The sequence below is a fragment of the Amblyomma maculatum genome, chromosome 6 (assembly GCF_055883805.1).
Source record: "Amblyomma maculatum isolate TAMU_Amacu chromosome 6, ASM5588380v1, whole genome shotgun sequence".
Classification (NCBI taxonomy): domain Eukaryota; kingdom Metazoa; phylum Arthropoda; class Arachnida; order Ixodida; family Ixodidae; genus Amblyomma; species Amblyomma maculatum.
This window is the reverse complement of record NC_139349.1, coordinates 85,972,957-85,999,427: the sequence shown is the minus strand read 5'-3', so window position 1 is coordinate 85,999,427 and position 26,471 is coordinate 85,972,957. Positions and strand designations below refer to the sequence as shown.

Sequence of the window (26,471 nt, the reverse complement as noted above, 5' to 3'; positions counted from 1 at the left end):
CCTGCTCTGCCGCGAAGCGCAACGCCGCCGAGGGGTTCTCCGGCAGCGTCATGCACGACGCCAGTTCGATGAATTTGTGTACTTCACTTACCCGCATGACAGCTCGATAACACACTTGTGCGCACCTTTGCAAGAAGCGACCGCCTTTGAAATAAAACTAAGCAAGCGCCGCGCTGCTATAGCCCCCTCCCCCCTTTTCTTTCAATTACCGCCGTTCCTGACCGCGCAGTCCTTTTAGTAGGCAGAAAACCGGGGAAGTGGCGAGGACGGTCACTGGCGTGCTCAGGTTACGCGAATGCACTCTTCATCTTACGTATGTGTATGGGCGGCGTCTTCGCTTCTTGTTTGCGAAGAGGGTGACACAGACGTACTACACTTTCTCTCGTGACGTCTTTGATAACGTATGGTCGCTCCTTCAGGGAAAGTTTCTACACGCGGCGTGAGATTTTCCTTTTTCGCGGCGAGGGTGGACGTAAGGTTCGCTCTTTGCATGCTTATGTGCGCATGGACCTTCCCCTTTCAGCTCATGTCGGTTCTCACTGTCGCCTTTGCTTTCACTGTACCCCAACACCGTGTTGGGTATCATGGATCACGTCGAACCCCGCTCGTGTGTGAGCCCCGCTGATTCAACTTTTCTTGTGCTTTTGTCTTTGAAGTTTGTTTGTCTTCTTCGCCGCTCTCCATTCACATGTGCTTGGTAGGCAAGGCATCTCCGACTTCAGTTTCGTGAGGGACCGCTTTACAGCTAGGACATGTGTACGGTTTTCCCTCTCAAGTTGCCCTTGAACGGAGTAACTTATAAGCAGTTCTCGAACTACATAACGTGCTACTCCTTTGCTAATAAAGTGGCCAATTCCAGCCCGGTAGACTTCTATTTCTACGGGATCGCTCTGTTTCGTGTCATTTTCTTTTTATCCTTTCGAGTTAAAGAAACCAGGGTGCTCAAAATTAACCAGGGCACTCCACTACGGCGCTTTAAAACGTTACCCATCAGCCCTCCCCCATTAATAAAATAATATTTTTGAGTTAAATAACTGGAGCATCCATAGGGGTTTTCTCTCTCCTTTCACATTAAAAATACTGAAAACAATGTAACCGTGATATGATGATCACAGGGTTGCACGTTCCAGAGCTGGTCTGCTCACTTACGTCTGTTCTGAGGCTTTGTATCCGCTTTTCTTTTATTCAGTTGTGGCAAAGCTATCTTCTCACTCGTGTTTCAAAACGGGGCAGCTGTTCTACAGGCGCCAGTAGATAACCGTGGTCGGGAGTTTGCGGCTGTTAAGCATGCTCATAATTCAACTACCTTTGCACGACCAGAAGCTGCACAGCGTATAGGCGATCTTATCTCACTTCGTTGTATGAATTTCAGTTGATGGAACCGGGTTCCGCCGGCGGCCGGCGAAGCACTCCTTGCTTTGATAAGAATTAAGACATGTATAGCAGGGTCTAGTAGCCCGCTTCGATAAGACTGACGCTTCTCGGAAGAGGCGAGCACGCAGAGGTCGTTCGCCGCGTGAACCTGTTCACCAGGCAGCTGGTGATAAGCTGGTGATAACCCGCTGTAAGAAAACATAATGCTGAAAAATAAGGGAAATGAACAGTCTTTCCTGCCTCGAAGCATCGCTTTTGCTTTTTCCTCAGCCTGCTTGGGCCGTCCAATGGAAGTGTTTTACGGGTTCACTTATTAGCAGAACAGTAATGTCGCGAGGCGCGCATCTGCCATTGTCTTCTGCTCCTGCAGTGAAGAGCAGCTACGCACGACACGTGTCGGGGCCGCGTCGTTGCCCTTAGTGGTTGTTGAAGACAATGACGGCACGCATCAGTGAAAAGCCGACGGCTGCTTATTTTCAAACTTGCAACGCCCACGCTTCCGTGTCGGTGACTCGGTTCACTCATCGGCATATGTAGTCGGAAGGCGCGTTAACTAGTCGCCGTGCCCTGGTCCATCTTTTGTGTCCACCTTTCGTGATCTGGCAGAAGGCGCGGCAGATGATCTTATTTTAGAATTTCTGAATGGTTATGATGAACTGTCACGCGTAGCGTGATACAATCTGTGGGCTTTCAAACGTTGGACCACTCAGCATATCGGACATTCTAACCCTCTGTGATGCGGAGACTTAATGACATTTAACCATTTTTTTTTATTTTTGAAGTGATACACGATAGGCTTTCGCTGTCATTCCTATGTGACAGCGAAAGTATAGGCCATGCGTTAGCTTAATTGAACATATGCTTAGCTAAGTGAACATAAGTGAACCTTTACTCCGCTTGTCCACACGTCAAACGCAGGTCGGCAATGAAAACCGATTTCGAAGGAGGCGGAATGCAAAATCATCCGTGTATTGTCAGAGCACCTTAAATATACCAGAGTGATTGATTTATAGGAAGGGAAAGGCGCGGTAACTGTCGCACTTGTTTTCTGTGGACACCTCAACAATGCCGTAAGGGAAGGGAGGGAGGTGAAAGTGGAAAGAGAGAAAGGGGAGCCGTAGTGGAGGGCTACGGAGTAATTTCGACCACCTGAGGATCTTTAAGGTGCGCTGACATCGCACAGCACACGGATGCCTCTCCGTTTCGCCTCCATCGAAACGCAGCCGCTGAGGTCGGGTTCGAACACAGTAGTCGGTTGTTGTTGTTGTTGTGGCTGTAGGAAGAAGGAAAAGAAAATGCACGGGCCTGCTACTGCCTCTGTAGCTGAGCCACTGCCGCTGCCTCGTGCAGACAGAAGAGAAAATAGAGAAGAAAGAAAAGGAAGACGCGCGCCGCAACAACAGCCGTCGTCCACCACCGAAATGGTGGCGGGTGCAATGACGGCCTGCAACAGATAAAAATTCGGTGGCAGGCTAGCCCCCGCCGCAAGCGGCGGTGACCTACCTGCCCCAGCCCCATCATTGGGCACAATAGTTGGGCTTCTTACCACTGCACCACCCCGGCTGCCATAAAGATATCTTAAAGACAGTCGTTCGTTAACGTTGCCAGTCATATGCCACACTAACGCCAGAGATAAAAAACAAAAATGACTTCTCTACCATAAATGCACCCCCCCCCCCCCCCCCCTCATAATTTTAATCCTGGGGAACTCTTGTCGCGGCAGGTGTCCACAGAGAAATGTATGAAAACCGAGCTGCTTAAAACGGACAAGACCTTCTCTCCTTCCCTTACAGTGTGTGGGCCTGTAAATGGCGCCACGTATTCTGTTCGATTTTAGATAGGGACTTGTGAGGGGGAGGGAGGGATAATCCTCTCCCCTGCACGCCTTGCCCTTATTCACCCTGGTGCCTTCTCGCCCCAATGCACGCTTTGCAGCTCTCCCCGAGCAGACTATGCTCATATTCTTTACTCTTGTCCGGCGCACTTTCCCCCCGTCTCCTGGCAAATAAACAGCCCGCAGCTGTGGGAGGCTGCTTTGGCCAGCTCGGAGCCGCATATTCAACAGCGGCTTACGACCTGGGCAGCGGAAGTCGCCGCCAGGCGTGACCTGGAGGCCACGACCAGCAGCCGGAAGGCCACCCACGGAACGGCGGCAACATAATTTTACTTTTTTTTTAATTTTTTGGCCTTCAATGAATAAAGTTTGTACCACCACCACTTCCCTTACAGTGCGGTAAGTCGGTAACAATATCTGGAGCACATAGATTCGGAGCACATGGATTCGAACCTGACCGCGGCGGCCTCGTTTCGATGGAGGAGAAATGCAAATGCTTCCGTGCGCTGTGCGATATGTCTGTGCACATCCTAAAATAAAATAATAAATAAATTGGTTTACAGGAAAAGGAAAGGCGCTGCATCTGTAACCTTTTTCTGTGAACACCTGGACAGCGCCACAGGCAGTCGGAATTATTCCGGAGCCTTCCACTGCGACACCTCTTTCTCTTGTTTCAGTCTCACCTTCCTGCCTTCCCTTGCAGCTCGGTTCAGTGTGTGTGACAGATACTGCGCCTTTCCTTCAATTTATATTTTAGCCGCTAACAAAGAACTCGTTGAAAGAGCAGCACCTGAGAGCTGTGCTTATTTTGGTTGTTCCTTCACGCCGCGCGCTTGTGATCAGGCTGCCTCCAAGCCTCCCCTCCATTCTCCTCTCTTATTAAAACCGGTCGACACTTCCCCTTCGCGGCTGTATTTCTATGGAATCTAAATGCAAAATACGCCCATGTGCCGTGTACTCATGCGTTCTCCATCATTTCCCTCTCTTTCTCCACTTCTCGGCGTGTTTCCTCGTAACCTATCGCCCCGCCGGGGTGGTGCAGTGGTAAGACGCCCGACTACTGTGCCGGAGTTCCCGGGATCGAATCCCGGCCTCGGCGGCTGCGTTTCGATGGAGGCGAAACGAAGTGGCGTCCGTGTGCTGTGCGATGTCAGCGCACGTTAAAGATCCCCAGGTGGTCGAAATTACTCCGTAGCCCTCCACTACGGCCCCCCTTTCTCTCTATCCACCTTCACTCCCACCTTCATCCCTTTCCTTACGGCGCGGTTCAGGTGTCCACAGAGCAAGTGTGACAGATACTGCGCCTTTCCCTTCCTATGAACCAACCAACCTCGTAACCTATCGGTATTATGCGTCTCTCGTGTATTGTGTTCCGCCCCATTTCTGAAGAGTTGCTGATTGATGTGCGTATAGTTCCCGCATTGCTACAGTGGCATTGCTAGCTAGCTTCCTCGGACTTGTAGATAGAGCGCAGGGCCCAGCGTATTCAAGGGTGCGAGAACGTGACAGCCTCGTGCCGGCTGTGGCGACAGCGAACGAGCGGGCTCGTTCTGCGCGCGACGCGACGCATGCGCGCCGAGTACGCGCCTCGTGCGAGCGTGCGTCACCTGCCCTTCCGAACGCCGGCTGCGTTCGACGGTCGCCACCACCGTGGTCGCCACTTTTCTAAACCTGAACAAAAGAATTCGCTCCGCCGAGATGTGTTGGATTCCTTCGGTCGCCTCCTCTCCCTCTCACCATTCTCACGCCCTCGACACGTGTGTTTCTCATCGCGTATCGCGCGTTGTGGCAGCGAGTGTGATCGGCTTCCGGAGCGTACTGAAAGCTGTTTACGGTGAATTAAAAAATAATCGCGTGGGAGGGTGGAACGGAAATAACCGGTGAAATATGGCTGGAGTGTGCACGTGCACTGTGCAATCGACTATGGCGGGTCCCTCTCTGCTTAAATACGCTGTGTTTGGAAGTCCCGAGAATGTGGAAGACAGCTTTGCACCATCGCAAAAGGATATCTGACTGCTGCTAGTGTTCATGTAGCACTCCTCGCAGTGCGGGCAGCTGCACACAACCTCGTTTGCGCACGTTCGGTTCTGCGAGCGCCCACAGGTGCTGACGTCAGCGCAAGAATTCCCGTAGGGACTCGGCCCGCCGCCACTAACAGCTTGAGGTTGCGCGCTCGCTCCACTGAGCGCAGAGATTTTCTTTCGTTTTTGCGCATGACAACGTTGCCTCGACAGTGGCGGCGCATCGTCGCGCGATAAAGGGCGAATCCTTTACGCGACCTTGGATTGTGTTGGTCCGCGGCGTCAGTCGGCTTCCTGCGCTCGTCGTCGGCAGCAGCGGTGCTCGTCACAAGGAGATCGCGCGGCGCTTGCTCGGCGTGCCATCGGCGTCGCGGCTTCCGTCGTCGCGGGCTCCCCTATCCGCGCATATCCCGCGACCAAGCTTCGCACCGCTGTACCCGACGTCGTCCGTAGGTTGTGCGCTGAACCTACCTCGGTGGTGACCTCTCTTCATCCCTGATTTGGAGTTCATACCTGCAGCTTCGTCGTACGCACATCGAGAAGCCATGCAGATCAAGTGGGCTGTGTCGAAGAAGTTCCTCGTATGTGATTTTTCGCCCCATTCTCCGCAAAGCTATAAGCGTGCGAATTCACTTTGGAATGGGAATGTGATTTTATTCGTAAGTGGAATTCTCAATTCCAAGGGGCTCGGCGAGGCCGTGTGCACGCTTGGATTGACTGGAAGTCGTTATTTTGTGTTGCAGGAAGTTTAGATCTTTCGTAGGTCGTTGCTGTCTATGTGCGGCCGCTGGGCTATGAAGCGATGCATTGACTTAGTTTACGGTAGCTGGGATGAGCCCGAGATGACATATTTGTTAGCCCCCGCGAAACTGAATACCACGTACGGGAGTCGATGGCATGCTAGTAATGAAGCAGTGACTGTTTGTGCTTTTACCTGACTGCAGTTTCATTGATGAGAGATAAAAATTATGCCTTTCGTGCCATGCTCTATAGTTGGCACTGCGCAACGATCATTGCTGACATACTTATTTGTAGTTTTTGTCATTCAGCAAACCCATATTACTTTTTAGCAAATAATTCATACAAGATTGAAAAACAATGTGTTCTTTTCTGACATATGTGTATGCATTATAAGTTTGCCGGAGAGTGCAAACGCTGTGCAGCTTTAAATTGTGTGTAGTCGTGCGAATGGGTTGGGCCAGACTCACATGAATGGTGCTCTGGAGCTAGTCTATATCTTTTTGGGCACTAAATGACAATACTAATCTAGTCTCTACAGCGGTTAATTATTCTACTAGCAACTACTGTTGTGATGTGTACCGATTCTCACTGTGTTAATATTGGTTGTTTAGGACTGTCTTTGCATTTAACTTGAACACCGTTCTGAACTTTTTCCTCTGTTCTTTTGTTTAGGAAAGCTCGAGTGGGGTCAGCGTTGGCAGTTCGCGATCACGAGACCACCTGGACAAGGCCCCATTGGGGCTCCGGAACCTTGGCAACACAGTAAGGAACATTTTACATTTCTTACGCAGCATTTATTATCGGCACTTATATGAGGCACTTCATTTATAGGTCAGTGCTAACCGATAGTACGCTCGATCAGTGCTCAGTGATTCAGCTTTTGTTGTATGCCTTAGCTCCTTGTTTCGGTGGTTCAAGGAGTACTTTCATGCGAAGCTCTGTGTTATTGTGCTCATCCGGCTTATTGACTGCGTGATCAATACAGACCTTTGAAGTGTGCAGTCTTCAAAGGTCTGTATTGATCAGGTTTTGCAGCGGACTTTTTAGATCTGCAGACGTCCAGATTGGGCGATATGAGCCATGGTCATGCACTATGTGGCCCGGCTAGTCACTTCTGAACGTTAACAACAGCAGTCCCAACCTTCCAGATTTTTGGAATTCCTATGGTATCGTGAAAACTGCACAGTACAGCTTAACATGAGCTTCAGTTGTGCATCACTATTTTTGGTTATTGCATGCCCTTTATCGGGTCTGCTAGTTGTGACAGTACCAGATCTGCTAAATGTGAACTTGTCGGACAGTATTGGCCTTCAAAAAGCTCAATTTCCTGCAGCCATGATGCCTGATATTGCGACTTTGAGGTTACAAAAAGTCTCATTTCTCTGTGATATACACCAGTTGGAATGTGCACTGCAGGGTATGTGTCCATTCAGTGCTGTAATGGCAAGTTTTTGACAGCTTTCTGGTGGCATTACAAACGTCGGTTATTTGAACCTGTAGTCCAAATTTAGGTCTATCTATGTGGTGGCTGTGCTTTGTGCAATGTAGCAACTTCAGCCCTTGTCTTCCTCTGCTTGCAGTGCTTCATGAACTCGATAGTGCAGTGCCTGGCACACACCCGACCCTTGCTTGATTACTGCCTGAAGGATGGCTACATCTCAGAGATCAACACAAGCACTTCCTCCATGAAAGGGGCCCTCTTCGAAGGTATGTGCAGCACTCTTAATATTGGTGTATTATGATCTGTATATACCAGGCCTTTCTCTTCTGCTGCTTTCTTGGGGTGCAAGATCTGTTCAAAGGAACATTGTCATGACATGCTCTGCAGACGTCTGCCATTAAAAATGGTTTTTAGCATCCTCTGAGATTTTTCATGTTTAACCCTTTTAGATTTGAATTGTTTACCCTCCCTGCAGATATTTTTTCTTTGGGCTGTTATTTTCATTAACATGGTCGTATAAACGCGCAGTGAAAATTGATTGCTTGCAGCGCAGATATTAATGTATTTAGAAATGAGGCGTCAAAATCTGACATCGGGGCTCTCAGTGGGTGTAAAATGCAAATGGGGCTCCTTTGGTTATCGCGTGTCACGACGAAAAAGAGAATGAAAATATTGTTACGAACTAGCTAGAGAAAGAAGCGGGCAGGAGCGCTCGCGCTAGGCCTGCTAGCATTTCATTAAACATCATCTACCATCATCGTCAGTCATGTCCTGTCGTCTTTCTTCATCGGCTTGCCGCCACATAACAATATGTTAAATTTTGGAATGTAGAGGACTCGTAAAGCAGTTTGTTTACTTTTGTGGTCTCTAGTTTGTTATTCTGACCAAATTTTCAGTTCTACACAGGCAACAAAAAACTGTGATTTATCCATAATCCAATGCAGCGTCACTAGTGGTTGACCAAAAAAAAGAAGCAACGCGTTCGCGAGCAAATTGTATTCGCGTTTTAAAGAAAAAAAGCAGCAATACGGGCTGCATCATTCCCAGCATTGAGGGCACACGCACACGTGCAGTGGTTGACTAGCTGCTGCCCATGTGCTACAGGAGCTCCCTAGGGGCGTCCACAGGAAGAAGAGCACGGTAAAACTGTTAACTAAAGGCTCAAGTGATAGGATGAATTTGTTTACACTCCTGTTTTCTCCGGTTGCTGTTCAGCAATATTGCCATCCTCAGTGCATGGCTCGATTTGGCCAATATTCATGCTTTGTGATAGCAAAAATTTCAATTTTTCATTTATTTCAAAAGCAAATAATATATCATTCTTTTTCTATTTGCTGCAAATAGTAAATGATGTCAGCATTCAAACAGCCTGACAGAGTTATATCTGGAAAAAAAAAAAGAAAAAAAAAACATTCAAGCAGAGGCTTCTCTAGAAATATTTCCCAGCATCACTCAAGGTCCTTAACTGACAACCACTGAGCCCTTATGGCGCCAAAATTGGGCATGTCAAAAATGCGATCTAGCGAGGCCTCTACGTACTCAATCGAACTTAAAAGCTGGGTAAAAGCTTCGAAAGGTATTTAGGAAAACATTGAAAAGTATCAAAGTGCAATAATTGCTAATGATATCAATTTAGCAATTTGCTCTGCTGTTACTTCTTCAGTCAAGGGTTGCCTGTTGCGTTTTCTTCCTCATCACACCTGACAGCTTTCCACAAATGTGACAATAGTGATACAGATGGAATTGGGAACCCTGAATAGAACTACCACAGCAATAGTCAGTAGTTTTTCTCCTGTTCCTGATGCGCTAGCGCTACGTTTGTTTTCCGTTACACCACTAGACCGGAAGGGATAAACTAGCTGTATTACAACGAAACCAATCTCAGTCTCTGCTGCAGAAAACGGAAGTAGGCTGCAATTTGTCACGTGTGCATGCTTCAGAGAAACTAAGTGCCTGGCAGCAAGGCTAAACGTATAGCTCTTGCTTGTCCGAGATGTTTGCCTAATGTATTAAAGTAACCATACAGAGACTTAGCTCGCTTTGCCTAATGTGCAACATAAGAAGGTTGTGTAACTGCATTATTCGTGCTGCAACTTTCGTGTGTAATTCAGTCTTGACCAATTTTTTTCCTACAGCCTTTGCGACACTCATGAAGTCAATCTGGAGGAGCAGCAATGGGGAATATGCCATCAGCCCACAAGCATTTCGCAGTCAAATACAGAAATTTGCACCACGTTTCATGGGCTACAGGTAAGCAGTGATTCATTAATTGCAGTTAGTTCATGGTGGATGGTCTGGACTCTTGGTACTAACTAGGTGGGAAACGGTGGCTAGTAGCTGTGGTGCAGTTCTTTGTGCCTTGTGACACAGTACTTGCGCTTGAATCTTTATTTCACTATCTGTAGGCTTAGCGGTATCTTGTGTATACTGGTACCACTAGCAAATTATATTTGATTCATCTGTTGCTTGATAGTATTCGAAAGTAAGGAACATTATTGGTTTTACTCTGAATATGTGTCACATTTAATGTCCGTGTCACACGGGCGCTATAAAGGCATTAGAATGAAAAGGCACCTTCCTAAAAAGAGTTTCATCCGCAGACACATGACAGAGTTCAATCGCCTTTCCAGAAGCGGTCTTTTCCTAAGCGAAGATCGCCAATCTCTTTTACGGCTGGAAAGGAGTAGCCTCCAGCCCAGTGGACACCAATGATTACCTTTTAATAAATAAAGGAAGCAATTGTGAATTTTCGTGTCGCGTTTATACATTATATAAAAACACGTTTTTCTTCACAGAAGGTTTACTAGGCACAATAATGTAGTTTTTCTGCAGCACTCTCGTGGCCAGTTCAAAGATATCATCTGGTGACGCTAACCGCCGATGCGTAGCTCGCCATCTTCTTTAATTTAACGTTTGTGAACATACTGTTGTGAAATTTACTATAAACAACGGGTAATAACCCACATATTTGATTTATATGTTTCGATATGTCAGTTTATTCTGAGTGGTTTTGTTCCTAGCGCCACGCTTTCGATAGCGTCCTTGGTAGGACACTCTAAAAAGAGATCGCCAGCGCCGTGTGTCTGCTATGCAACTCCTTTTCAGTAGGTCTTTCAAATCGCTAAAATTCTGCTTATGTGAAAGAGTTTGGCTTGCTCCTGTGACACGGGCATAAGTGAAAAATGCTGATATATGAACTCATTAACGTGCCAGCCTGTTTGTTGTGTGGATATGTGCCTGGCAGAACAAAAGGTTACAACTAACAATCTTACAACCTTTGTTCGTAAAGTTTCAGAGCCTAATTTTTTGTCTTCTCTAGGAACGATTTTCAAAACAAAAATGCTGGTGTGCTTGTTCAGCTCCGTTTTTTTAGGGTTGACAGGTGTTATTCATTACTTGCTGTGGCAGCCACTAGACCACAGCGCATGTCAGAAAACATTGTTGGCCTTAGTCATTGGCGCATTGTACCGTAAAGTCACCGGAAAGATGGATGTCCATCATGGAGTACCAGAGGACATGTGGGAATTGGTGTCTCCCGAATTCTTCTCGGAGACAGACAAGGATGCTGCGTCTGTGGACATCTCGTTGCTGAAGATGAAATGTGGTGCTTTCAGTGCGAACCTCAAACAAAGAGGTAAAGCGCTCTGTGATCTCGTCTCACAAGAAAAGACAATGAAGAAAGAATTCCAGATCACAGTGCTGAGACGTGTGCATAACACACTCAGACGATGTTGCATTCGGCTACAAGTATCTGCCTTCTTCATGATGCAAGTCCGCCCTCTGTCCCGAGAGTCGTGTGATTTCTTGACAGGCACAGCATAACTGTTTCTCCACATTTGCCATAATTCCCTGACCTCTCCCCATGAGACTTTTTCCCGTTTCCGGTGATGAAGAGAGCTTTAAAGGGATTGGATGGAGACTACGGAGGCCATTTAGGACACCGAAGCAAAGGAGCTGAGAGCCCTGCCAAGAGAAGGATTTATTAACTGCTTCCATGACCTCGAGAAGTGTTGGAGGCTGTTTATAGACTATAAAACCAGGCTACTTTGGAGGGTTGGGGCAGAAGTGACTTTTTACCTTGCACAGTATTGGGTTGTGTAGTGTGCTCAGTTTTGTTACTAAGCAATCTCATGGTAATATGAGGTACTGCAAGTGTGCACTCTTAGTAACCAAAACAGATTTTTTTTTTTTTCTGCAGTTGCTTCTTTGAGTGTATTTGCCTTTGTTCAGTTTGCTTTGTCTCCAGCTTGCCTTGTATTAAAATATTTGCCGACCAGTTTTGCTCATCATTGCATTACTCTTTGGCCTGCAGTCAACAAGACTCGCAAGAGTTCCTGCACTATCTTCTTCAAGGCCTTCATGAGGACATTAACCGAATAACCACGAGGCCACGGCACCTCACCACGGAGATTGATGACAATCTCAGGTTGGTCGCGTTTTCATTTCTAGCAGGAAATTCTTCTGGCATTCATTCCATTTGAATTTGTCATGAACTGGGTCTGTGAGGTTTCCTGACATTCGTGATAAGTTCCTCCAAAGCTAAATCCCTGTTTTTTTAAGAAATAGAACCAGCTTGTGTTATGTCTGATATATTTCATGCCGTACCAGTCAGGCTTAGAATCTGGCAAAGAATAGTGTCTCTAATTGAAGATGTTGCAAAAAGGTTCATTTCAAATTAATTTCCAGAGGTGTGGATGTCACAGAAAATGCCTTTGTTCACTGATGCTTCTGAAGTATGTGTTTAGGTACACACATGTATACAGGAACTTCATTCGAAGATAATTCTACTTCATTCATTGTCTGTATATATGCGACTGCTTGTGTGCAGGACACAAAAGTCAGAACAATACATTGTCAGTACAAAAGAACCTATCGTTGACAACAATCCTAATGCACTGAAAAAACTAAAGCCAGTGCGTCTACAGCTACAATACATATATATATTTTGAACTAACGAAAACCTATAATAAAGTACAGGCAAAGCAAATCAAATTTCTAGTCATTGAACTGAGTAAGAAGTGGCGCAAACAGGATGAAATTATATAGGAGCTCAATAAATTTGATAATTGCGACTTACATACAACCCATGCTTTGAGTGCAGCTTTTGCAGTTCTGGTGCAGTAAACTCTTGTTAATTTGGCTTCAATCGAAGAGGAGAAATGTTCATATTAACTGAAAGATCGAATGGGCCTGAAAAACCCACAAATCTTCTGCATCCTAGTAATTTTATCTAATGAATGGCTATACGATGGTCGTCTGCATTTGATATGAGAACCTGGTAAGAACTATGGTTTTTCCCGGTTACGTCAAGTAATTTGCTTTGCACACACTTTTAGCTACGTTGATGGAATGGTGCAAAATTGTTAATGCTTCCGCTACCCTTTTCACTGTGTGATGCAGTAGCCGTGGTTCGTTTTCCCAAAATGGCCCCGGCGCATTTTGAGGATGTTTCATTGCATACTCGATGTGGTGAAGCATCGCGGTGAAGTGCGCGGTGTGGTGAAACTGCTTGAGGCATGCTGGAAAAAGCGTGTGGATAAGAATATATACTGAGGTGTTAAAACAGCGTTACGCCATTCCAAAATCAAAATTAACAAATATTAATAAAGCAATAAAAAAAATGGTGTGACATTACAGCCACGAGATGGCTGGAAGCTAAGGAAAATGAAACCGAAACTGTATGAGCGAGCATTATTTCTGAAATGGGGAACTTCCACTCGTTGCCGTGCCTGCTGTGCTAGAGTAGCCTCAGGGCCATCAGACTTGGTAACAGTCTTGCGAGTTTTTATAGATTGCGTACGAAGGTCATGTTTTTTTGTGAAGGCAGGTCTTTTCTCTTTTTTTTTTTCTTTGGCTCATTTTAACTTGGCTCATTTTAATTACCCAACTTGTGCCTTCCTTGCAGCGAGTCTCAAAAAGCAGCAGAGGCCTGGAAAAGATACCTGCGGTATGACGACAGCAAGATCGTGGGTAAGTAGTTTTTCCACAGGGCTGTATCGTAAGTCAGGTGATGTCTTTTAAAAATGAAACATACTCAAAGCATGTGAAATATTCAACCAAGTGAATGAGCACTCCTTTTTTTTTTTCCTTCTCTCAGTACCTTGTGTTGCTCAGTTTAGCTTTCTCTTTTTTTTTTTTTGCAAAAAATAGCAGCAGAAGTTGCATGCAAAGTATGCATATTTTCACGCGCAGCTAAACAAGGATTTAATGATTTAATGAGATAAGAATTTAATAGTTTAATGAGTTATATTTTGATTTATGCTTAATTGGCAGTCTCTTCACCTCTTTTTTTTTTTTTTTTTGAGTGAGAGTCACTAACTTTTAGTTGTCGTTGAAGGCTGGGGCTGAATCGCGCCAAGAACATCACTTGGTGATTTTCGCTGGGTGGCTGGCATTCCAGAATTTTAGAACATGTTACGGTGCAGTTCAGGCTTCTGATTTTGTGGTGCAGGCGAGTAAACTTGAAATTATGACGCACTCAAGCCCGGTTATATTGAACATTTAATTTATTGAGTTTATCAAATCACTGATTGCTCTTTAAAATGCTGTGTAAGAGTATAGTAAAGTCGCGCTTATCCTGAACTACAGTTTAGCCAGCCGTTTCAAGGTGCATTAAGCCTGTTGCATAGCCCCTAAACCAGGCGCCCCAGCGCAGTTCTGTCAGAGAATTTTTGCTTCTTATGGTTAAGTTGACCACACATTTCAGTGAAAAATCTGTCTTACCTCGCACCCTGTTGCTTATCAGTGTGCATAATCTTTGTGCAGACTGCTTTGTGGGCCAGCTGAAGAGCACGCTCAAGTGCAGTGTGTGTGGCCACAAGTCGGTGACCTTTGACCCCTTCTGGGATCTCTCCCTTCCTATACCCAAGGTGAGGAAGCTGGTGGAATCTGCTCGAGTGCTCCGTGGTGAAATGGCACGCGTCAAAACTTTACACAGAAAGCAGCAAAGTGATCAAACAGCATAAGAAACAGTGTGGCGCAAAAAGTAGCGTGATGGGACAACACTGAGGGAAGCGGTGCTCTATTGTAGGACAAGAATAGTATTCTCCTTTAATCCTCTAAGGCCTTAACCCTCTAAGGCCTAATGCCACAAACTTCTATCGCAACATTGCATTGTCTGTGTGACAATGTTTAGCTTGCATACTACTAAGTTTCATGACGAGAGGAGCATAGCAGGCTGAGCTCAGTGATTAAAATTTTTTATATTTCTTTGAAGCAGCTGTGGGAAGAAAAGGCAAGCTCAGGCGTGTTGCTTTTGACCAGTGTTCAACAACTTCTCATCTGTTATCTTCCATGCTTTTGTTTTTTTCTGAAGAGAAATGCAAAGACATTTTTCTGGATGAAAGTTTGTCTTCAGTCCCTTGGCTATAGAATTGGTTCAAGGCCTTCAGGTTGGCCTTTGATAGAACTCGGAATAGCTGCACAAAATGCACCTGATCTCTTTCAGTAGGAAATATGAAACCTAACAGTTTCTCTGGTTCTAGCAGTAGTAACAAAAATTTAATATATTTGCATTTATATGCGAGCATATTAGCTACAATAATGTGCAAGTAATCATTTTCCTTTTATTATAATTTGGCGGGTGGTGGGGTGGTGGGGTGGTGACAACGCACATGGTGACGGTAGTCGATTGCGAGAGAAAGTTTGCGGCCAGCGCAGACAAGACTCCTATGTATCTGTGTGCTTTTGCTCTTGATCCAGTAATGCTGGCTTGTCCACTGAGTTATGTTTCGATTGACAAATGCACATGTGTCGACCCAATTTGCTGTTCTTGAGTTTCACTAAAATATCTTCAACTTCAGAGCATTATCATTAGTGTTGCCTCTTCTTAAGAGATAAATCTAGCTTTAAACCAATGTTTGCATTTAAATAGAGTCAAAGTAAATCATGTTGATGTGTGAGAAGCATATTCTTCTGACTGAACCATGTAGTAGCACTGAGAAAGCTAAATGCAACCTGCGTTACACGTGACATCCATTGGTGGCATTTCTGGAATGGTTATTAGTACTGTCAAAGAAAGAAAATGCCGATAAGTGGCTAAATGTTAGCTGGTCCACCGCAAGCCGCTAGATAACAACTGTGGAATAAAGAATGCCCGATCGCTTGAGCAAGAATTCTTTTCCTCTCATGCTGTGCGCTGGGCGGAAAAATTATCCAGATATTTAGTGTTGATGAGAAGTGGTAAATGTAGTTCTGTTAATAACTGTGAGTGTTCTGGTCATCATTGAAAGCGGCATCCTTTGTTAAGCCTGTTAGCCCCAGAATAGAAATGCCATCTAAACTGTGTTACTTTGCTACCAAACAAGATGGGCCACACAGCTGAAGCCAATATTTTTACGTATATAAAGCAGCCATGATTGCAGCGCTGAAGCAATGGATGCGTGAATATCATTTGAGGCAAACAGTTTAGATATGCATGTGACATCAGACAATACAGTGAAGCCTCTGGTGTGTTAACGCATCCAGTCTCGTATGTGGCAGTGGCTTCCGTCATCGTTGCTTTGTGCTTGGTACTTTACTCTTCGGTGTTCATTTGCGCATCTTTCCTTTCGACATGTCACTCAACTCTCGGTGATCCGTCTTTTAATATCTGTTGCCACCCTCTTCTGCCCAGTGATTTCCCTACACACCCTGAAGAAACTCCTGCCTTTGTCCGTGCCTTTCACACAGCTCTAAGGCAGTCAAAGACTAGGCTTCTCCATCGAAACAGCTCGTAAATGTGGTGCCGAATCTCACTGCAGCTGTCATGAGCAGTGAGGAAGTCTTGTTATATATTCATACCTTGGTTTTGAATATTGTTACATGGCGGCAAGCAAGAGAACGGCACAACATGGTGACATGGTGAAGGATGATTTAATGGCTGGTATAGGGCGAGGGCTCCTCTCGCGCCATTGCCAATCTTCTTCGCATTCTTCTTCGCAACACTTCCTGGGGTCACTGAGCGATCGTCCTGATCGGTTCTTTGAAGTCGATGGTGACGTGACGGTGTAGATGTTCAAGAAAAGATGAGAATGATGCTCTTGCCACCACGATGACAATGACCACGATGATGCTTGGGTGATCCGCCTCCCCTGGAGCTCTTCAGCCATGTGTGACCAAAGCATCCATGGGACCGATGGCTCGAGGTCGGGTGGGTGGCTGGGCGGGGTGGGGGTTGCGTGTTCTTGTCTTTCGGTTCTTCGGGTCGTCGGGTCTTTGCTCTGGTCTAGTCTCTGGTCAGTTCATGTGTGCGCCTTGTCTTCAGATTCGGGCTGGGGGCGAGGCGACGGTAATTGGTCGGGTCTAGGCAGGAAGGGCTGGAGCGAAGCTACGCGGCGATATCCCAGGGCTCTCGGTCAATGGTCCCGGCTTAAAGATGGCGTCAATGTTTCAAGGCGAGGATGGGGATGGCGTTACGCTGCACCTCCAACCAAAAGTTTACATGGCGGCAAGCAAGAGAACGGCACAACATGGTGACATGGGGAAGGATGATTTAATGGCTGGCCTAGCGCGAGGGCTCCTCTCGCGCCACTGCCGATCTTCTTCTTCGCAACAATATAATGCGGGGTGCATTCTGAACTGGATTAAGCGAAGAAAAAGAAGGCTCTCTACATTTGCGTGATGCTCTTGTTAGAGTGCATGTTTCTACGCTATCTGCACAAAGTCCTCAGAGGCCATACTGCTAACTCGTGTAAATTTTATGGTGCTTTTGACATGTGCAGCTTCAACTTACTTTTTGCAACTCACTTTTTTTAATATGTGTGGGTGATAATAATAATAATTTGTTCACAGGAAAGGGAAGGCACAGTATCTGTCATTTGTTCTGTGGATGCCTGAACCATGCCATAAGGCAAGGGAGGAAGGTGGGACTGAAAGCGGAAAGAGAGAAAGGGGTGCTGGTAGTTGACTATGGAGTAATTTCGACCAATTTGGGATTTTTAACATGCACTGACATTGCACAGTACACGAACGTCTCTTCGTTTCGCCTCCATCGACACTGAAAATGAGGACAGTGCATAATAAGTGACATTGGTCAAGAGCCCAAGATCCCCTGACGACATTTGCGTCTGTAGCATTGCTTGGTGCTGTTCAGGAGAACTATACTAGGACTTGCTTTTTTCGTTTGATTAGCGGCTTATTGTAACTTGGTTCACCCTTGCCTCGATGCCAGTGTTTGGAAAAGACAGAAAACATTTTCTTCTTGCCTCTTGCACGCACTTTTGCGTGCTGCTCAAATACTTTCTATTTACCTCTTTGCAGGGCTCAGATCCTGTCACGCTACAGCAGTGCTTGAGCCTGTTCACCAAAGAGGAGGTGCTTGATGGGGATGAAAAGCCTGTAAGCAGTTCGACAATTTTTGCGCTAAACACAGTGTGTGTGCTGAACTATGAGCATTGGATGTACTGCCGTATTTATATTCTATGAGCAAAGTGCAAAATATCTCTGCAGTTTTTGCTAATTCAAAAAATTCTTTATTCTTCTCAGACGAGTTTTTTTTTTTTTTTTTTTTTTTTTCGCAATGTGGGGGGTGCAGTTCATAGTAGTTTTGAAAACCACTTGCAAAAACTTCTATCTGGGGCAATAAACTTAAGTGAAATTTGTTAGTTTTGTTCAGAGCAATCAGCATGTATTTGCTGGTGGCTCTTTTTCTGCGTGTAGTAATGATATGGACCCCTTTCACAACCCTGTTTTACTTCTAGGGTTCTACTGCATACCAGCATGCTTTCGTAATACTCTTTCTTGACAACAAACTTTGATTGATTGATTGTTTTTCTTGTTTATGATTGTTTACCAGGTGAGGGCATTTTCTCTGTCTCTTTCAGACCTGCTCCCATTGCAAGACTCGCCAGAAATGCACGAAAAGCTTCACCATCCACCGGTGTCCGAAAATTCTGGTGCTTCGTATCCTTTCGTTGTCAGTGCTCTGCCAGAAAGAATTGATTCATTACGCTTAATTAGTTGCGTTAAATAATCCTTAACTATATGAATGTGATAGCATTAGAAAACTCGTGGAGGAAGGTGACAAATTTGGTGACTGGCTGAATGCTGGTGAAATAGTTTTAATGAATTGTTTTCCTAAAATTGTTACATAATTAGAACTGTTACAATAATGTCACAAGCGGTAACTTCCTTTCAAGGTACTTGAGCCAGGAGCAAAGGTAAGGGCTTGTTATGGTCAGTCTAATGCATCCGAACAGAGACATCGGAAGGAAGTTCTGCCTCTGTTGAAGAGTTTTTACCCTTGACTCGTCACTCTCTCAGATTTGAAGCGGTTCTCTCCTAGCGAAAGGTTTCGTGCAAAGTTGAACACTCGAATCGAGTTCCCGCTGACGAACCTTGATCTCTGCCCCTACATGTCCAACAGTAAGTGATCCTTTTGAATTATATGGAACAAAGCTGTTTGCTCGTCTTATCGTTGTGCATTTAGTGCCTTAACCTTTGCCTCGGGTCACGGTGATGTCTGCTGCCAGTTTCTCGAGCAAATCTTGCCTTGTGACATAGTGTGGTTCACGCGACATTATTAATCAGTGACTGTCATTCACTTATGGCTCAAGGGCATCTTCGGCGGAGCACCACACACGTGTTTGCTTGCAAACATGTTTGTGTCTTTGGCCCTCCGTGATATGTGGCTCCCCGTTTTTCTGTGACAGTGTTCATAAACGAAGAATGCGAAGGATTTGCAAGGGAACCGAAGAGGGCAGTAGTTCAGCAGTGGTGCCGACCTGAATAACCAACTTGATGACTTGTTTGTGGCAGGAGTGCCGTCTTGGCCTGTCTTATGTGTTCAGAGGGAAATATAATATAGTTTTGTTTCCAATCCGCCTTTTTCACAAGGCCGCTCTGCGCATGCATGCCTCTGCCCTGGTTGAAAACAAACCACCAACCCCAGCTGCGCATGAGCAGTTCTTGGCTTCCGCAATCGGCGCAACTGTAGCTGATCTTGGAGGCCATGTGTAGTTAACATTTGTTATAGGCATATGTGATAGATGGCGTTAGCTGTCAAGAACACACACAGTCATTTCGCTGGCGCCAAGGACGTTTTCAACCAGTAGCAGATGAATTTTTAACCACTCCCAGAGGGTGCCACAGTTTGTGAAAAGGGCGGATTGAAGATGTCTCTGTTGTTATGCAAGTTAGCAGCTTTTTCGCTCGAGGATGATGGGTGGTTCAGTGTCTACCAGACTTTCACTTCTCTTACTCTTGATGCTAGCCATTTTAGGACACCCTATAAATTTCGGCCAAACTCTGCTTGTTATTTCTGAAGAAGCTGCCTGTAGCATGCAGTCAAGCTGCTCACAACTGACTGGCTTGTAGAATGTGCCTTTGATGGGTGGTTCTTTACCAGTGAAGTGTTATTTGAAGAATACCTTCAGCACTGGTGAAAGCGGTAGGTAGAAAGCCTGGGAAAGGAGGAATGGAGGAATAAGATATATTGTGCTAGTTCATTCTATATGCTGGACACCAGAAACCGCACACTTCTCCCAAGTATTTTCATTGAGCTGCAAAATTTAGAGGGCTTCCTTAAAGACTGCAAGATACTAGGGCTAAGACTGAAAAGTGCCTACGAGAATGTGCATGCGACTAGGGCTGAGTACAGCTGGTTGTACTATTGCACCGCTTTGTGCGGTAGCAGTTGTATAGGTTTGCGAACTTGGAATGTGGAAGTAACTTGTCGGCCCTTTGAGCACATCGCTCATGGTTGTTTTGTGTTGTTTGTGAATTTCGTGCAGGTCATTATGTGATGTACAACTTGTACGCGGTATCCAACCACAGCGGCTCGACCTACTCTGGCCATTACACAGCCTCCTGTCTCCACCCCAAGTCGGGTGAATGGCACGAGTGCAACGACACGAAGTAAGTGCTCCCTTTTTTTTTTTTCGCATTTTGTAACTTTTCATCCAGCAGGCATCATAGACAGCAGCACTCTAGTTGTGGTCCCTCATATCTCTAATGCAGCTGATCTATTTGTTCTCTATTTCGTGCCCTTTAAATTGCATTGCTTAAGCCAGTTATGCACCAGAAAAAGAAGCAGTTTTATTCGGGCAGAAAATCTTAATTTGAATGATGAGACGTGTGGTTTGCCTTAGATTCTGATCCCCCTTTGCTGATCTGTTCTCTCATGAAAAGCTGTGCTAAGCAAAAGTGGCAGCTTGCTTTATTATGCTGATGGCAGTTTAGTACTAAAAGAAAGCATTGGACTGCAGCATGGCTATGGGATATGCTTATAAGCTGTAATTTGTTCAAGTCAAGCAATAAAGGAGTAAAGACACCAAATTTTGAGAGCATAGTGGGCTTGTCGAAGGCCTTCTTTTGTGTATGTACAAGGGGATATACAGGGGATGTACAGGGAGACTTACAGGAGTTTTACAGGAGAGAGTGCTAAATCGTGCTTGCATATACTTGGGGCTGAAGTTGGAGTAGCAAGTAGTCATGCAAGAACCCGTACGCCACAATGGTGCGTGTTCATATCTGGTTATATTTTTGTGTTTTAAAAGATTGTAAGGCACCAAATTTTTAGTTGCGCGTTTTCGCTTATTTTATAATGCATAAAACATTAAGAAAGGATGCGGCTGTCAGCATCAGTTATGCATATCATATTTTTGCAAGGATTTTGATGAACTGCTTTTACTTGTTAGTAAAGCTCTCTAATTTGTGCATGTAATTTCTGCATTGCATGCAAATTTTTTTCTGCTAATTTCTCTGCTGCATCTCGAAAGTTCGCGAGCTCAACAAAGTGCATTAGAAGGCTGGTTCAACATTCACTGCATTTCTGAATGCATGCTACCTGTGATGGCGCAGCCTTAGTTTTTTTTTTTTTTTTTCCTGCTACTCAAATTTTTTTTGTCGTTTTTGCAAAGCAGTTGGCATAGATGAGTCTAAATGAACAAGTTGTGTAATAAAGAAATCAACAATGAAAAACCAAGATTTTCGTCACATATAGTGGTGCACTTTCTTTAATGTAGAGAAATCGAGGCTGAGTAGGCAATACAGTTGTGAATAAATCTGCTTTGCAATGTGCCAGAAAACAAGGACACAGGAAGAACACTGATTCTTCAAGCATTTCCCCGATATGGAGTCCCCTGCGTTTAAAAAAAAACTTGATTTAGAACACTTCCTTATTGTATTTCAGCAATGAAACTTCAGGAACAGCATTGGAAAGGGGGAATTTGAATAGATACAATGATTTAAAAAATTATTTTGCCATTTTTCTCCACCTTAGTATAACTGATAAATAATTTATAACCTAATTTCTTCTTTCACCTGTTTTGGTTTTGGTCTTGGATCCCTATGAAGGCTAGGCGTGAAAAAACCATGTCGCCATAACGACACTGCAACGCTAAAGTTGACCTGCCTCAAGTGCTGGAATTGCAACAAATGAAGAAACCGTCATTATTAAATTGCAGTTTTCTTCATGCCTCATGTGACCTATACTGATATTTGATGCCATAGTTGATTCGCTAGTTTAAACCACACCAATGAGCAGTCAGCACCCACTCATGCCACTTGCTAACTACCACCTTCTGGAGGCGTACCTGGGAGTTTTTGCTCACAACTCCCAATGCCAGTTTTTTGTGGAGAATGGGGCCTTAACGTTTCTGCTTTAAAATGCAAACAATTTGCATTGGACAACATGTGCTCAAGCATCGCAATTTTAACGTTGTCGCCTTTGTGCTGCAGGGTGTCCGAAGTGAGCGCATCGCGAGTGGTCTCATCGGAGGCGTACGTGCTGTTTTACGAGGCTGCCACTCAGTCATCGCGCCTCTGAGGACACGCCCCCGCAGTGGCTGCTGCCTTCCCGGACAGGTGGCCCACGTGGCGCACAGGCCACCGGGCCAGGCCGGGCCACTGGCAGACCCACTGCGCCCTCTGGCAGCCCACCGCCGAGGAAGAGGACGACGACCTCGAAAACAGCCGTCCCACTTCAACGCAGTCGACACCTGCAGCCACCCCACACCGCAGCCGTCAGCGGTCGTGATAGGCCACTCTGGACAGGTCACACAACCTTTCCCGTGATGACGGCACCAGTTCCTCCTCGCGCGCACGCACACACACACGCTGGTCGAAGAGGAACAGCGACTCTCCTGTGAACACAGCTTTATTCTGCAGTGCTTCACCATAGACTTGACGAAGAAAGTGGGCAGGCCTTCAGTGGACGCACATGTGCGAGGTGGGACTGACTAGTGAAGGTCATCTGTCTGCCTCTGCTGAACCCACCTCTCTTTGTGACGTGCTATGACTGTGTGTGCTTGAATATACTATGTTGCTCTCATGCATTGGTTACCAAAATATCTTGGCACCCCTCTTGGAGCCATCTTCATCTGCCTCTGCAGCCACTGCAGGTAGGCGGTGTGCAGTGGCTGCAAGTGGTTGAAAGGTACGTCATATGGGCCTTCATTTTTGTCGAAGGCAGTGTTTCCTCTGGTGCACTCCACATGTGACAGGTGTATCGTAGTGCTCTGTAGGGTTTCAAATCTCAGCTATACTCATGCAATACTGTCCAACAGGTTTTCAACACCTCTTAAAGTTAACACCTTTACCTTTGGCAAACCATTTGGAGGCTGTATGCTATAGGTCACGTAACACAATGAGAAATTTTTTTTTATCTTAATATACCTCATCAGCATGCCTAGAGCCCTTTTGCAAATATCCGGTGCTAGAAAGTGCTTAGTGCTTGTCTGTGAAAGCCAGTGAATGCTTGTCAGGGTTTTATTGAATGCCCATGGTATCTCAAGGGTTAATGTTTATAAAATCATGGCAATTTACATGCAGGGGATCGATTTCAGGCTCAGTTTGGTAGCATTGGAAGTGAGAGCATTTGCTCTGTGTTGCAAAAATTAGTAGTACCTTTTTCTGGCCACATAATGCAAATCTTGCAAATCTTGAAAGCAGCGACAAACTCGGGCTTCTGCTGTTGTGTTTGGGCTGCACTACAGTATTTTGTTCGGTGGCCTATCCATACTCTGACTGTATAGAGAATCTCGAACTTGACGCTGGTGGAAATTCTTTGTAATGTTACGTTCATTTTTCATGAAGCCATGATAAAGCTATCTGCTCTTTGTGGCACTTTCTTTCTACTCTTGTTTACGGGCACCATTAAACGTATGTACTCTTTCTAAATCCTAATTGAAAAGTAAACACAAGCTGATATGGGCCTAGTACTCTTAAATATCAGATAAACATTATGAACTTGAGCAAGGTATGTTGCTGGGTGACCTGACAATAAGCATCATGCATCTTTGTCTACCGGATGTATTTTTTTTATGATCTCTCACTGTTGTTAGGCTCTAATTTGTCTACATAGCTTGTGCATTAGGCACATCTGGCTTTAATTCCTCTTGTGCATATTCAAAAACTTGCTAAAGCATGAAGCATGAGTCTAGAGTGTGCAGATATGCAATATCCTTGGTAGTGATCTCCATGAGTGGAGCAAAGCATTTAATGTCTTGCTGCATGTGCTAGTGGAGCATTTTGAGAGAGCGGTAATGATGTGCATTGAGAGTAAATTGGCATTTCTGAATTCACTGGCGCTGGCACGGTACTACTGATTTGAACCGCTTGTCCTTGGAGCAGACCTAAATATTTTCTCGTGGTGCAACGCATTCTTGAGGCTACTGTGATAGGACCTTGTGTCCCTAGTTCACATGTTACGCATTCTGCAGGTTTGCATGAGAACACACCTGGGTGCATATATTCATGTTTCCGTCACATGTTCACGTGCGAAGCAAGTTCACCGTTTAAGCATTCTGTGACGTTAATATGTGGATCTGCACTTGTGCAAGTTCAACTGTGAACTTAGTACTTAACATGTTTTTATGCTTCACAGAATGCTGGACATGTTCTCATGTTAAGGATGATGCAACAGTTATGTCATATGTTAAAGGGCGGCAGCCTGGTGTGTGTGCGTGTGTTGGGGGGGGGGGGGGGGGGGGCAGCCATGTGTGGTGCAATGCTCAGTAGTGTGAACAAACACGGGCGAAATGGAGGTGAAGTGCGTACTCTGCAACGTGCAAGTTGGGAGTACTATTTCCAGCTGTTGCATCCGGGATGGTGGACGTTTTGAGTGCTTTTTCTGACCTTTGGCATTACTGGGCGCTCTTATTTTCATCCCGTGGCAAAAACAAGAAAGCTGTGCAGTTGCGGTGGCATTGCAGTGTAAGGGAGCAACTGCAAGTGTAATTAACTGGTTAAAATACTATATATATATATAGAATATATATATATGTAACCACACGTTTGTACATAAGCATGTTTATTCTCAAAGTATGTCCTATTTAAGAAAAGTGGCTGATACTGTCAGTAATGTGCGTGACGAGTGTTTTGCCTTTGTTTCGTTGAAATGCTGTTTTCGATAGTTTTGAGTGAGGAGTGTGCTGGCTTTGATAGCCCTGCACAGCATCCTACTTGTAAATGGTTGAGCATGGTTTGCTAGTGGCTTCCTTGAACCAGGTGAAAGGATTTAGCCAGTGTTTTAGCTTGGTGCATCAGGCTCCTAATGTTTAGACAGCTCCTTCTTTGCTTTTTAAGCTTGCGAGAAAATGTGTGAGCTTTTTATTTTTCTTTAGAGAGGCGCGTCCACTATAGGTCTTAGAACTTTAATAATATGTGTAACTGCATTTTTCTTATTTGGTTGTTCTTGAAAAGTATTTTACGCTTATATTCTTTGCGATTTATTTCTTCTGCCACCACCCTAAGCGTGCCGTTCTGGTGGAAACTGTAGGCCATGTCAGCGTGTGCCACAACAATCATATTGTGTGAAAGGAGCGCGATCCTACAGCTTGCAAGACATGCCCCCTTCTCTTATACTCTGTGAACTTTGATGAGTTTTGACTGTGGACTCAGTGAAGGCTCTCTAGGATTTGTCACTGGCAGTTGAGGCAAGCAGTGGCGTTGTTCTCACACCTCCACCCTTGCAGTTTGGTATGTTGTTTCAAGTTGACGCTTGACTGCGTCCACAGGCTGGAGTCCATCTAGCATTGCACTCGGCTTTTTTCACAAGTTTTGCAGCCCACTGCACATGTTTTGGATTGTCAGATGACGGCATTTTTAGCTAGTTTTAACAGTCAGTACCTGTCCAGCATTAGCACAGCCTCTTGGAGTTTGTAACATAACACCATAATGGCCACCTGCCATATCTACTTGAAAGACCATTGGATATGCCATTGCTCCCACTTATGGGAGCTGAGTGCTAAAATTTATTGATGGCTTTGATTGATCGACCTTTGCAGAGTCCATTGTGCCACGTATGAGGATGCAAACAGTTGAATTAAACCTGCTGTTCCGAGGAACTGTGGCATGCTGTAAATGTGATGCGGAAGTGTAGATTTTGCAATTTCCTTGAAGTTACTTGTCACTTGTAAGCGTAGACTCCTGCCCCGTTTCAAGGAGCACCAACATGACTGCTCCTAAATTTTAATTTCTTTCATCGTGCATCATTCAGTCTTGTCATGTGAACTGTGTATGCTGTAAAAGTAGTCCCACTTCACTTAATTTGTATACCATTACCATTGATACTTGTGTAATGGCTAGTTTTGTTTAGCACACCGTGATACTTGTGTGTTTATTGCAAATTCTAGCAATTTTTGTTTGTTTGCAGGTTGAGGACACGGTACACATAAAGTTGTCAGTTCTGCTCCATTGCTTAGAATCAGTTGCTCCTGTAGATTTTAAGTAAAATGTGAAAAAAAAAGATCACAGACCACTTGTGTCCAGGTCAATAACTGAGCTCACCTTCTTGGTGGAGTGCATGCCAGTGCATGCTAGAGGGAGAAGCAACAGTCATGTGAAACGTGCACTTTCAAAACTTGAAATATCCGTTGTGAAATAAACCATGTTAGGCTTTTGGCTCTTGGTGGTTTTCTTTGTGTGTGCAAAAAAAATATAAGATGGCAGTCGTGGATGCAAATTGGTTTGCATTAAAATATATTACTTAATCAAGGGGGGTAGTATAAAATTTTTAACTGCATGTGAATGCTTATTAAACGACGTGTTCAATTTCAATGTTTGCGCAAATGTTTCCGTGAGCATTTCCTATTTATTTTACGTGGGAAGTGGCCGGCCGGCTTCTATTTGACCTGCCTTC

The 26,471-nt window shown here is 45.1% G+C and overlaps 1 protein-coding gene across 2 annotated transcripts in view; it reads left to right on the top strand.

Annotated features, from left to right (window-relative positions):
- Positions 1–26,235, top strand: part of LOC146186187 (ubiquitin carboxyl-terminal hydrolase 2-like) — a 223,113-nt gene extending 196,878 nt beyond the window's left edge. For both annotated transcript variants that reach the window (XM_084607083.1, XM_084607082.1), the window contains exons 4-14: positions 6,643–6,732; positions 7,551–7,677; positions 9,547–9,661; positions 11,724–11,837; positions 13,317–13,381; positions 14,177–14,280; positions 17,651–17,728; positions 18,214–18,292; positions 18,653–18,754; positions 20,122–20,245; positions 22,070–26,235. In XM_084607083.1, the coding sequence (XP_084463209.1) occupies positions 6,643–6,732; positions 7,551–7,677; positions 9,547–9,661; positions 11,724–11,837; positions 13,317–13,381; positions 14,177–14,280; positions 17,651–17,728; positions 18,214–18,292; positions 18,653–18,754; positions 20,122–20,245; positions 22,070–22,157 (1,086 nt within the window). In that variant the 3' untranslated portion in view covers positions 22,158–26,235. The remainder of the gene's footprint in view (positions 1–6,642; positions 6,733–7,550; positions 7,678–9,546; positions 9,662–11,723; positions 11,838–13,316; positions 13,382–14,176; positions 14,281–17,650; positions 17,729–18,213; positions 18,293–18,652; positions 18,755–20,121; positions 20,246–22,069) is intronic.
- The last annotated feature ends 236 nt before the right edge of the window (positions 26,236–26,471 follow it).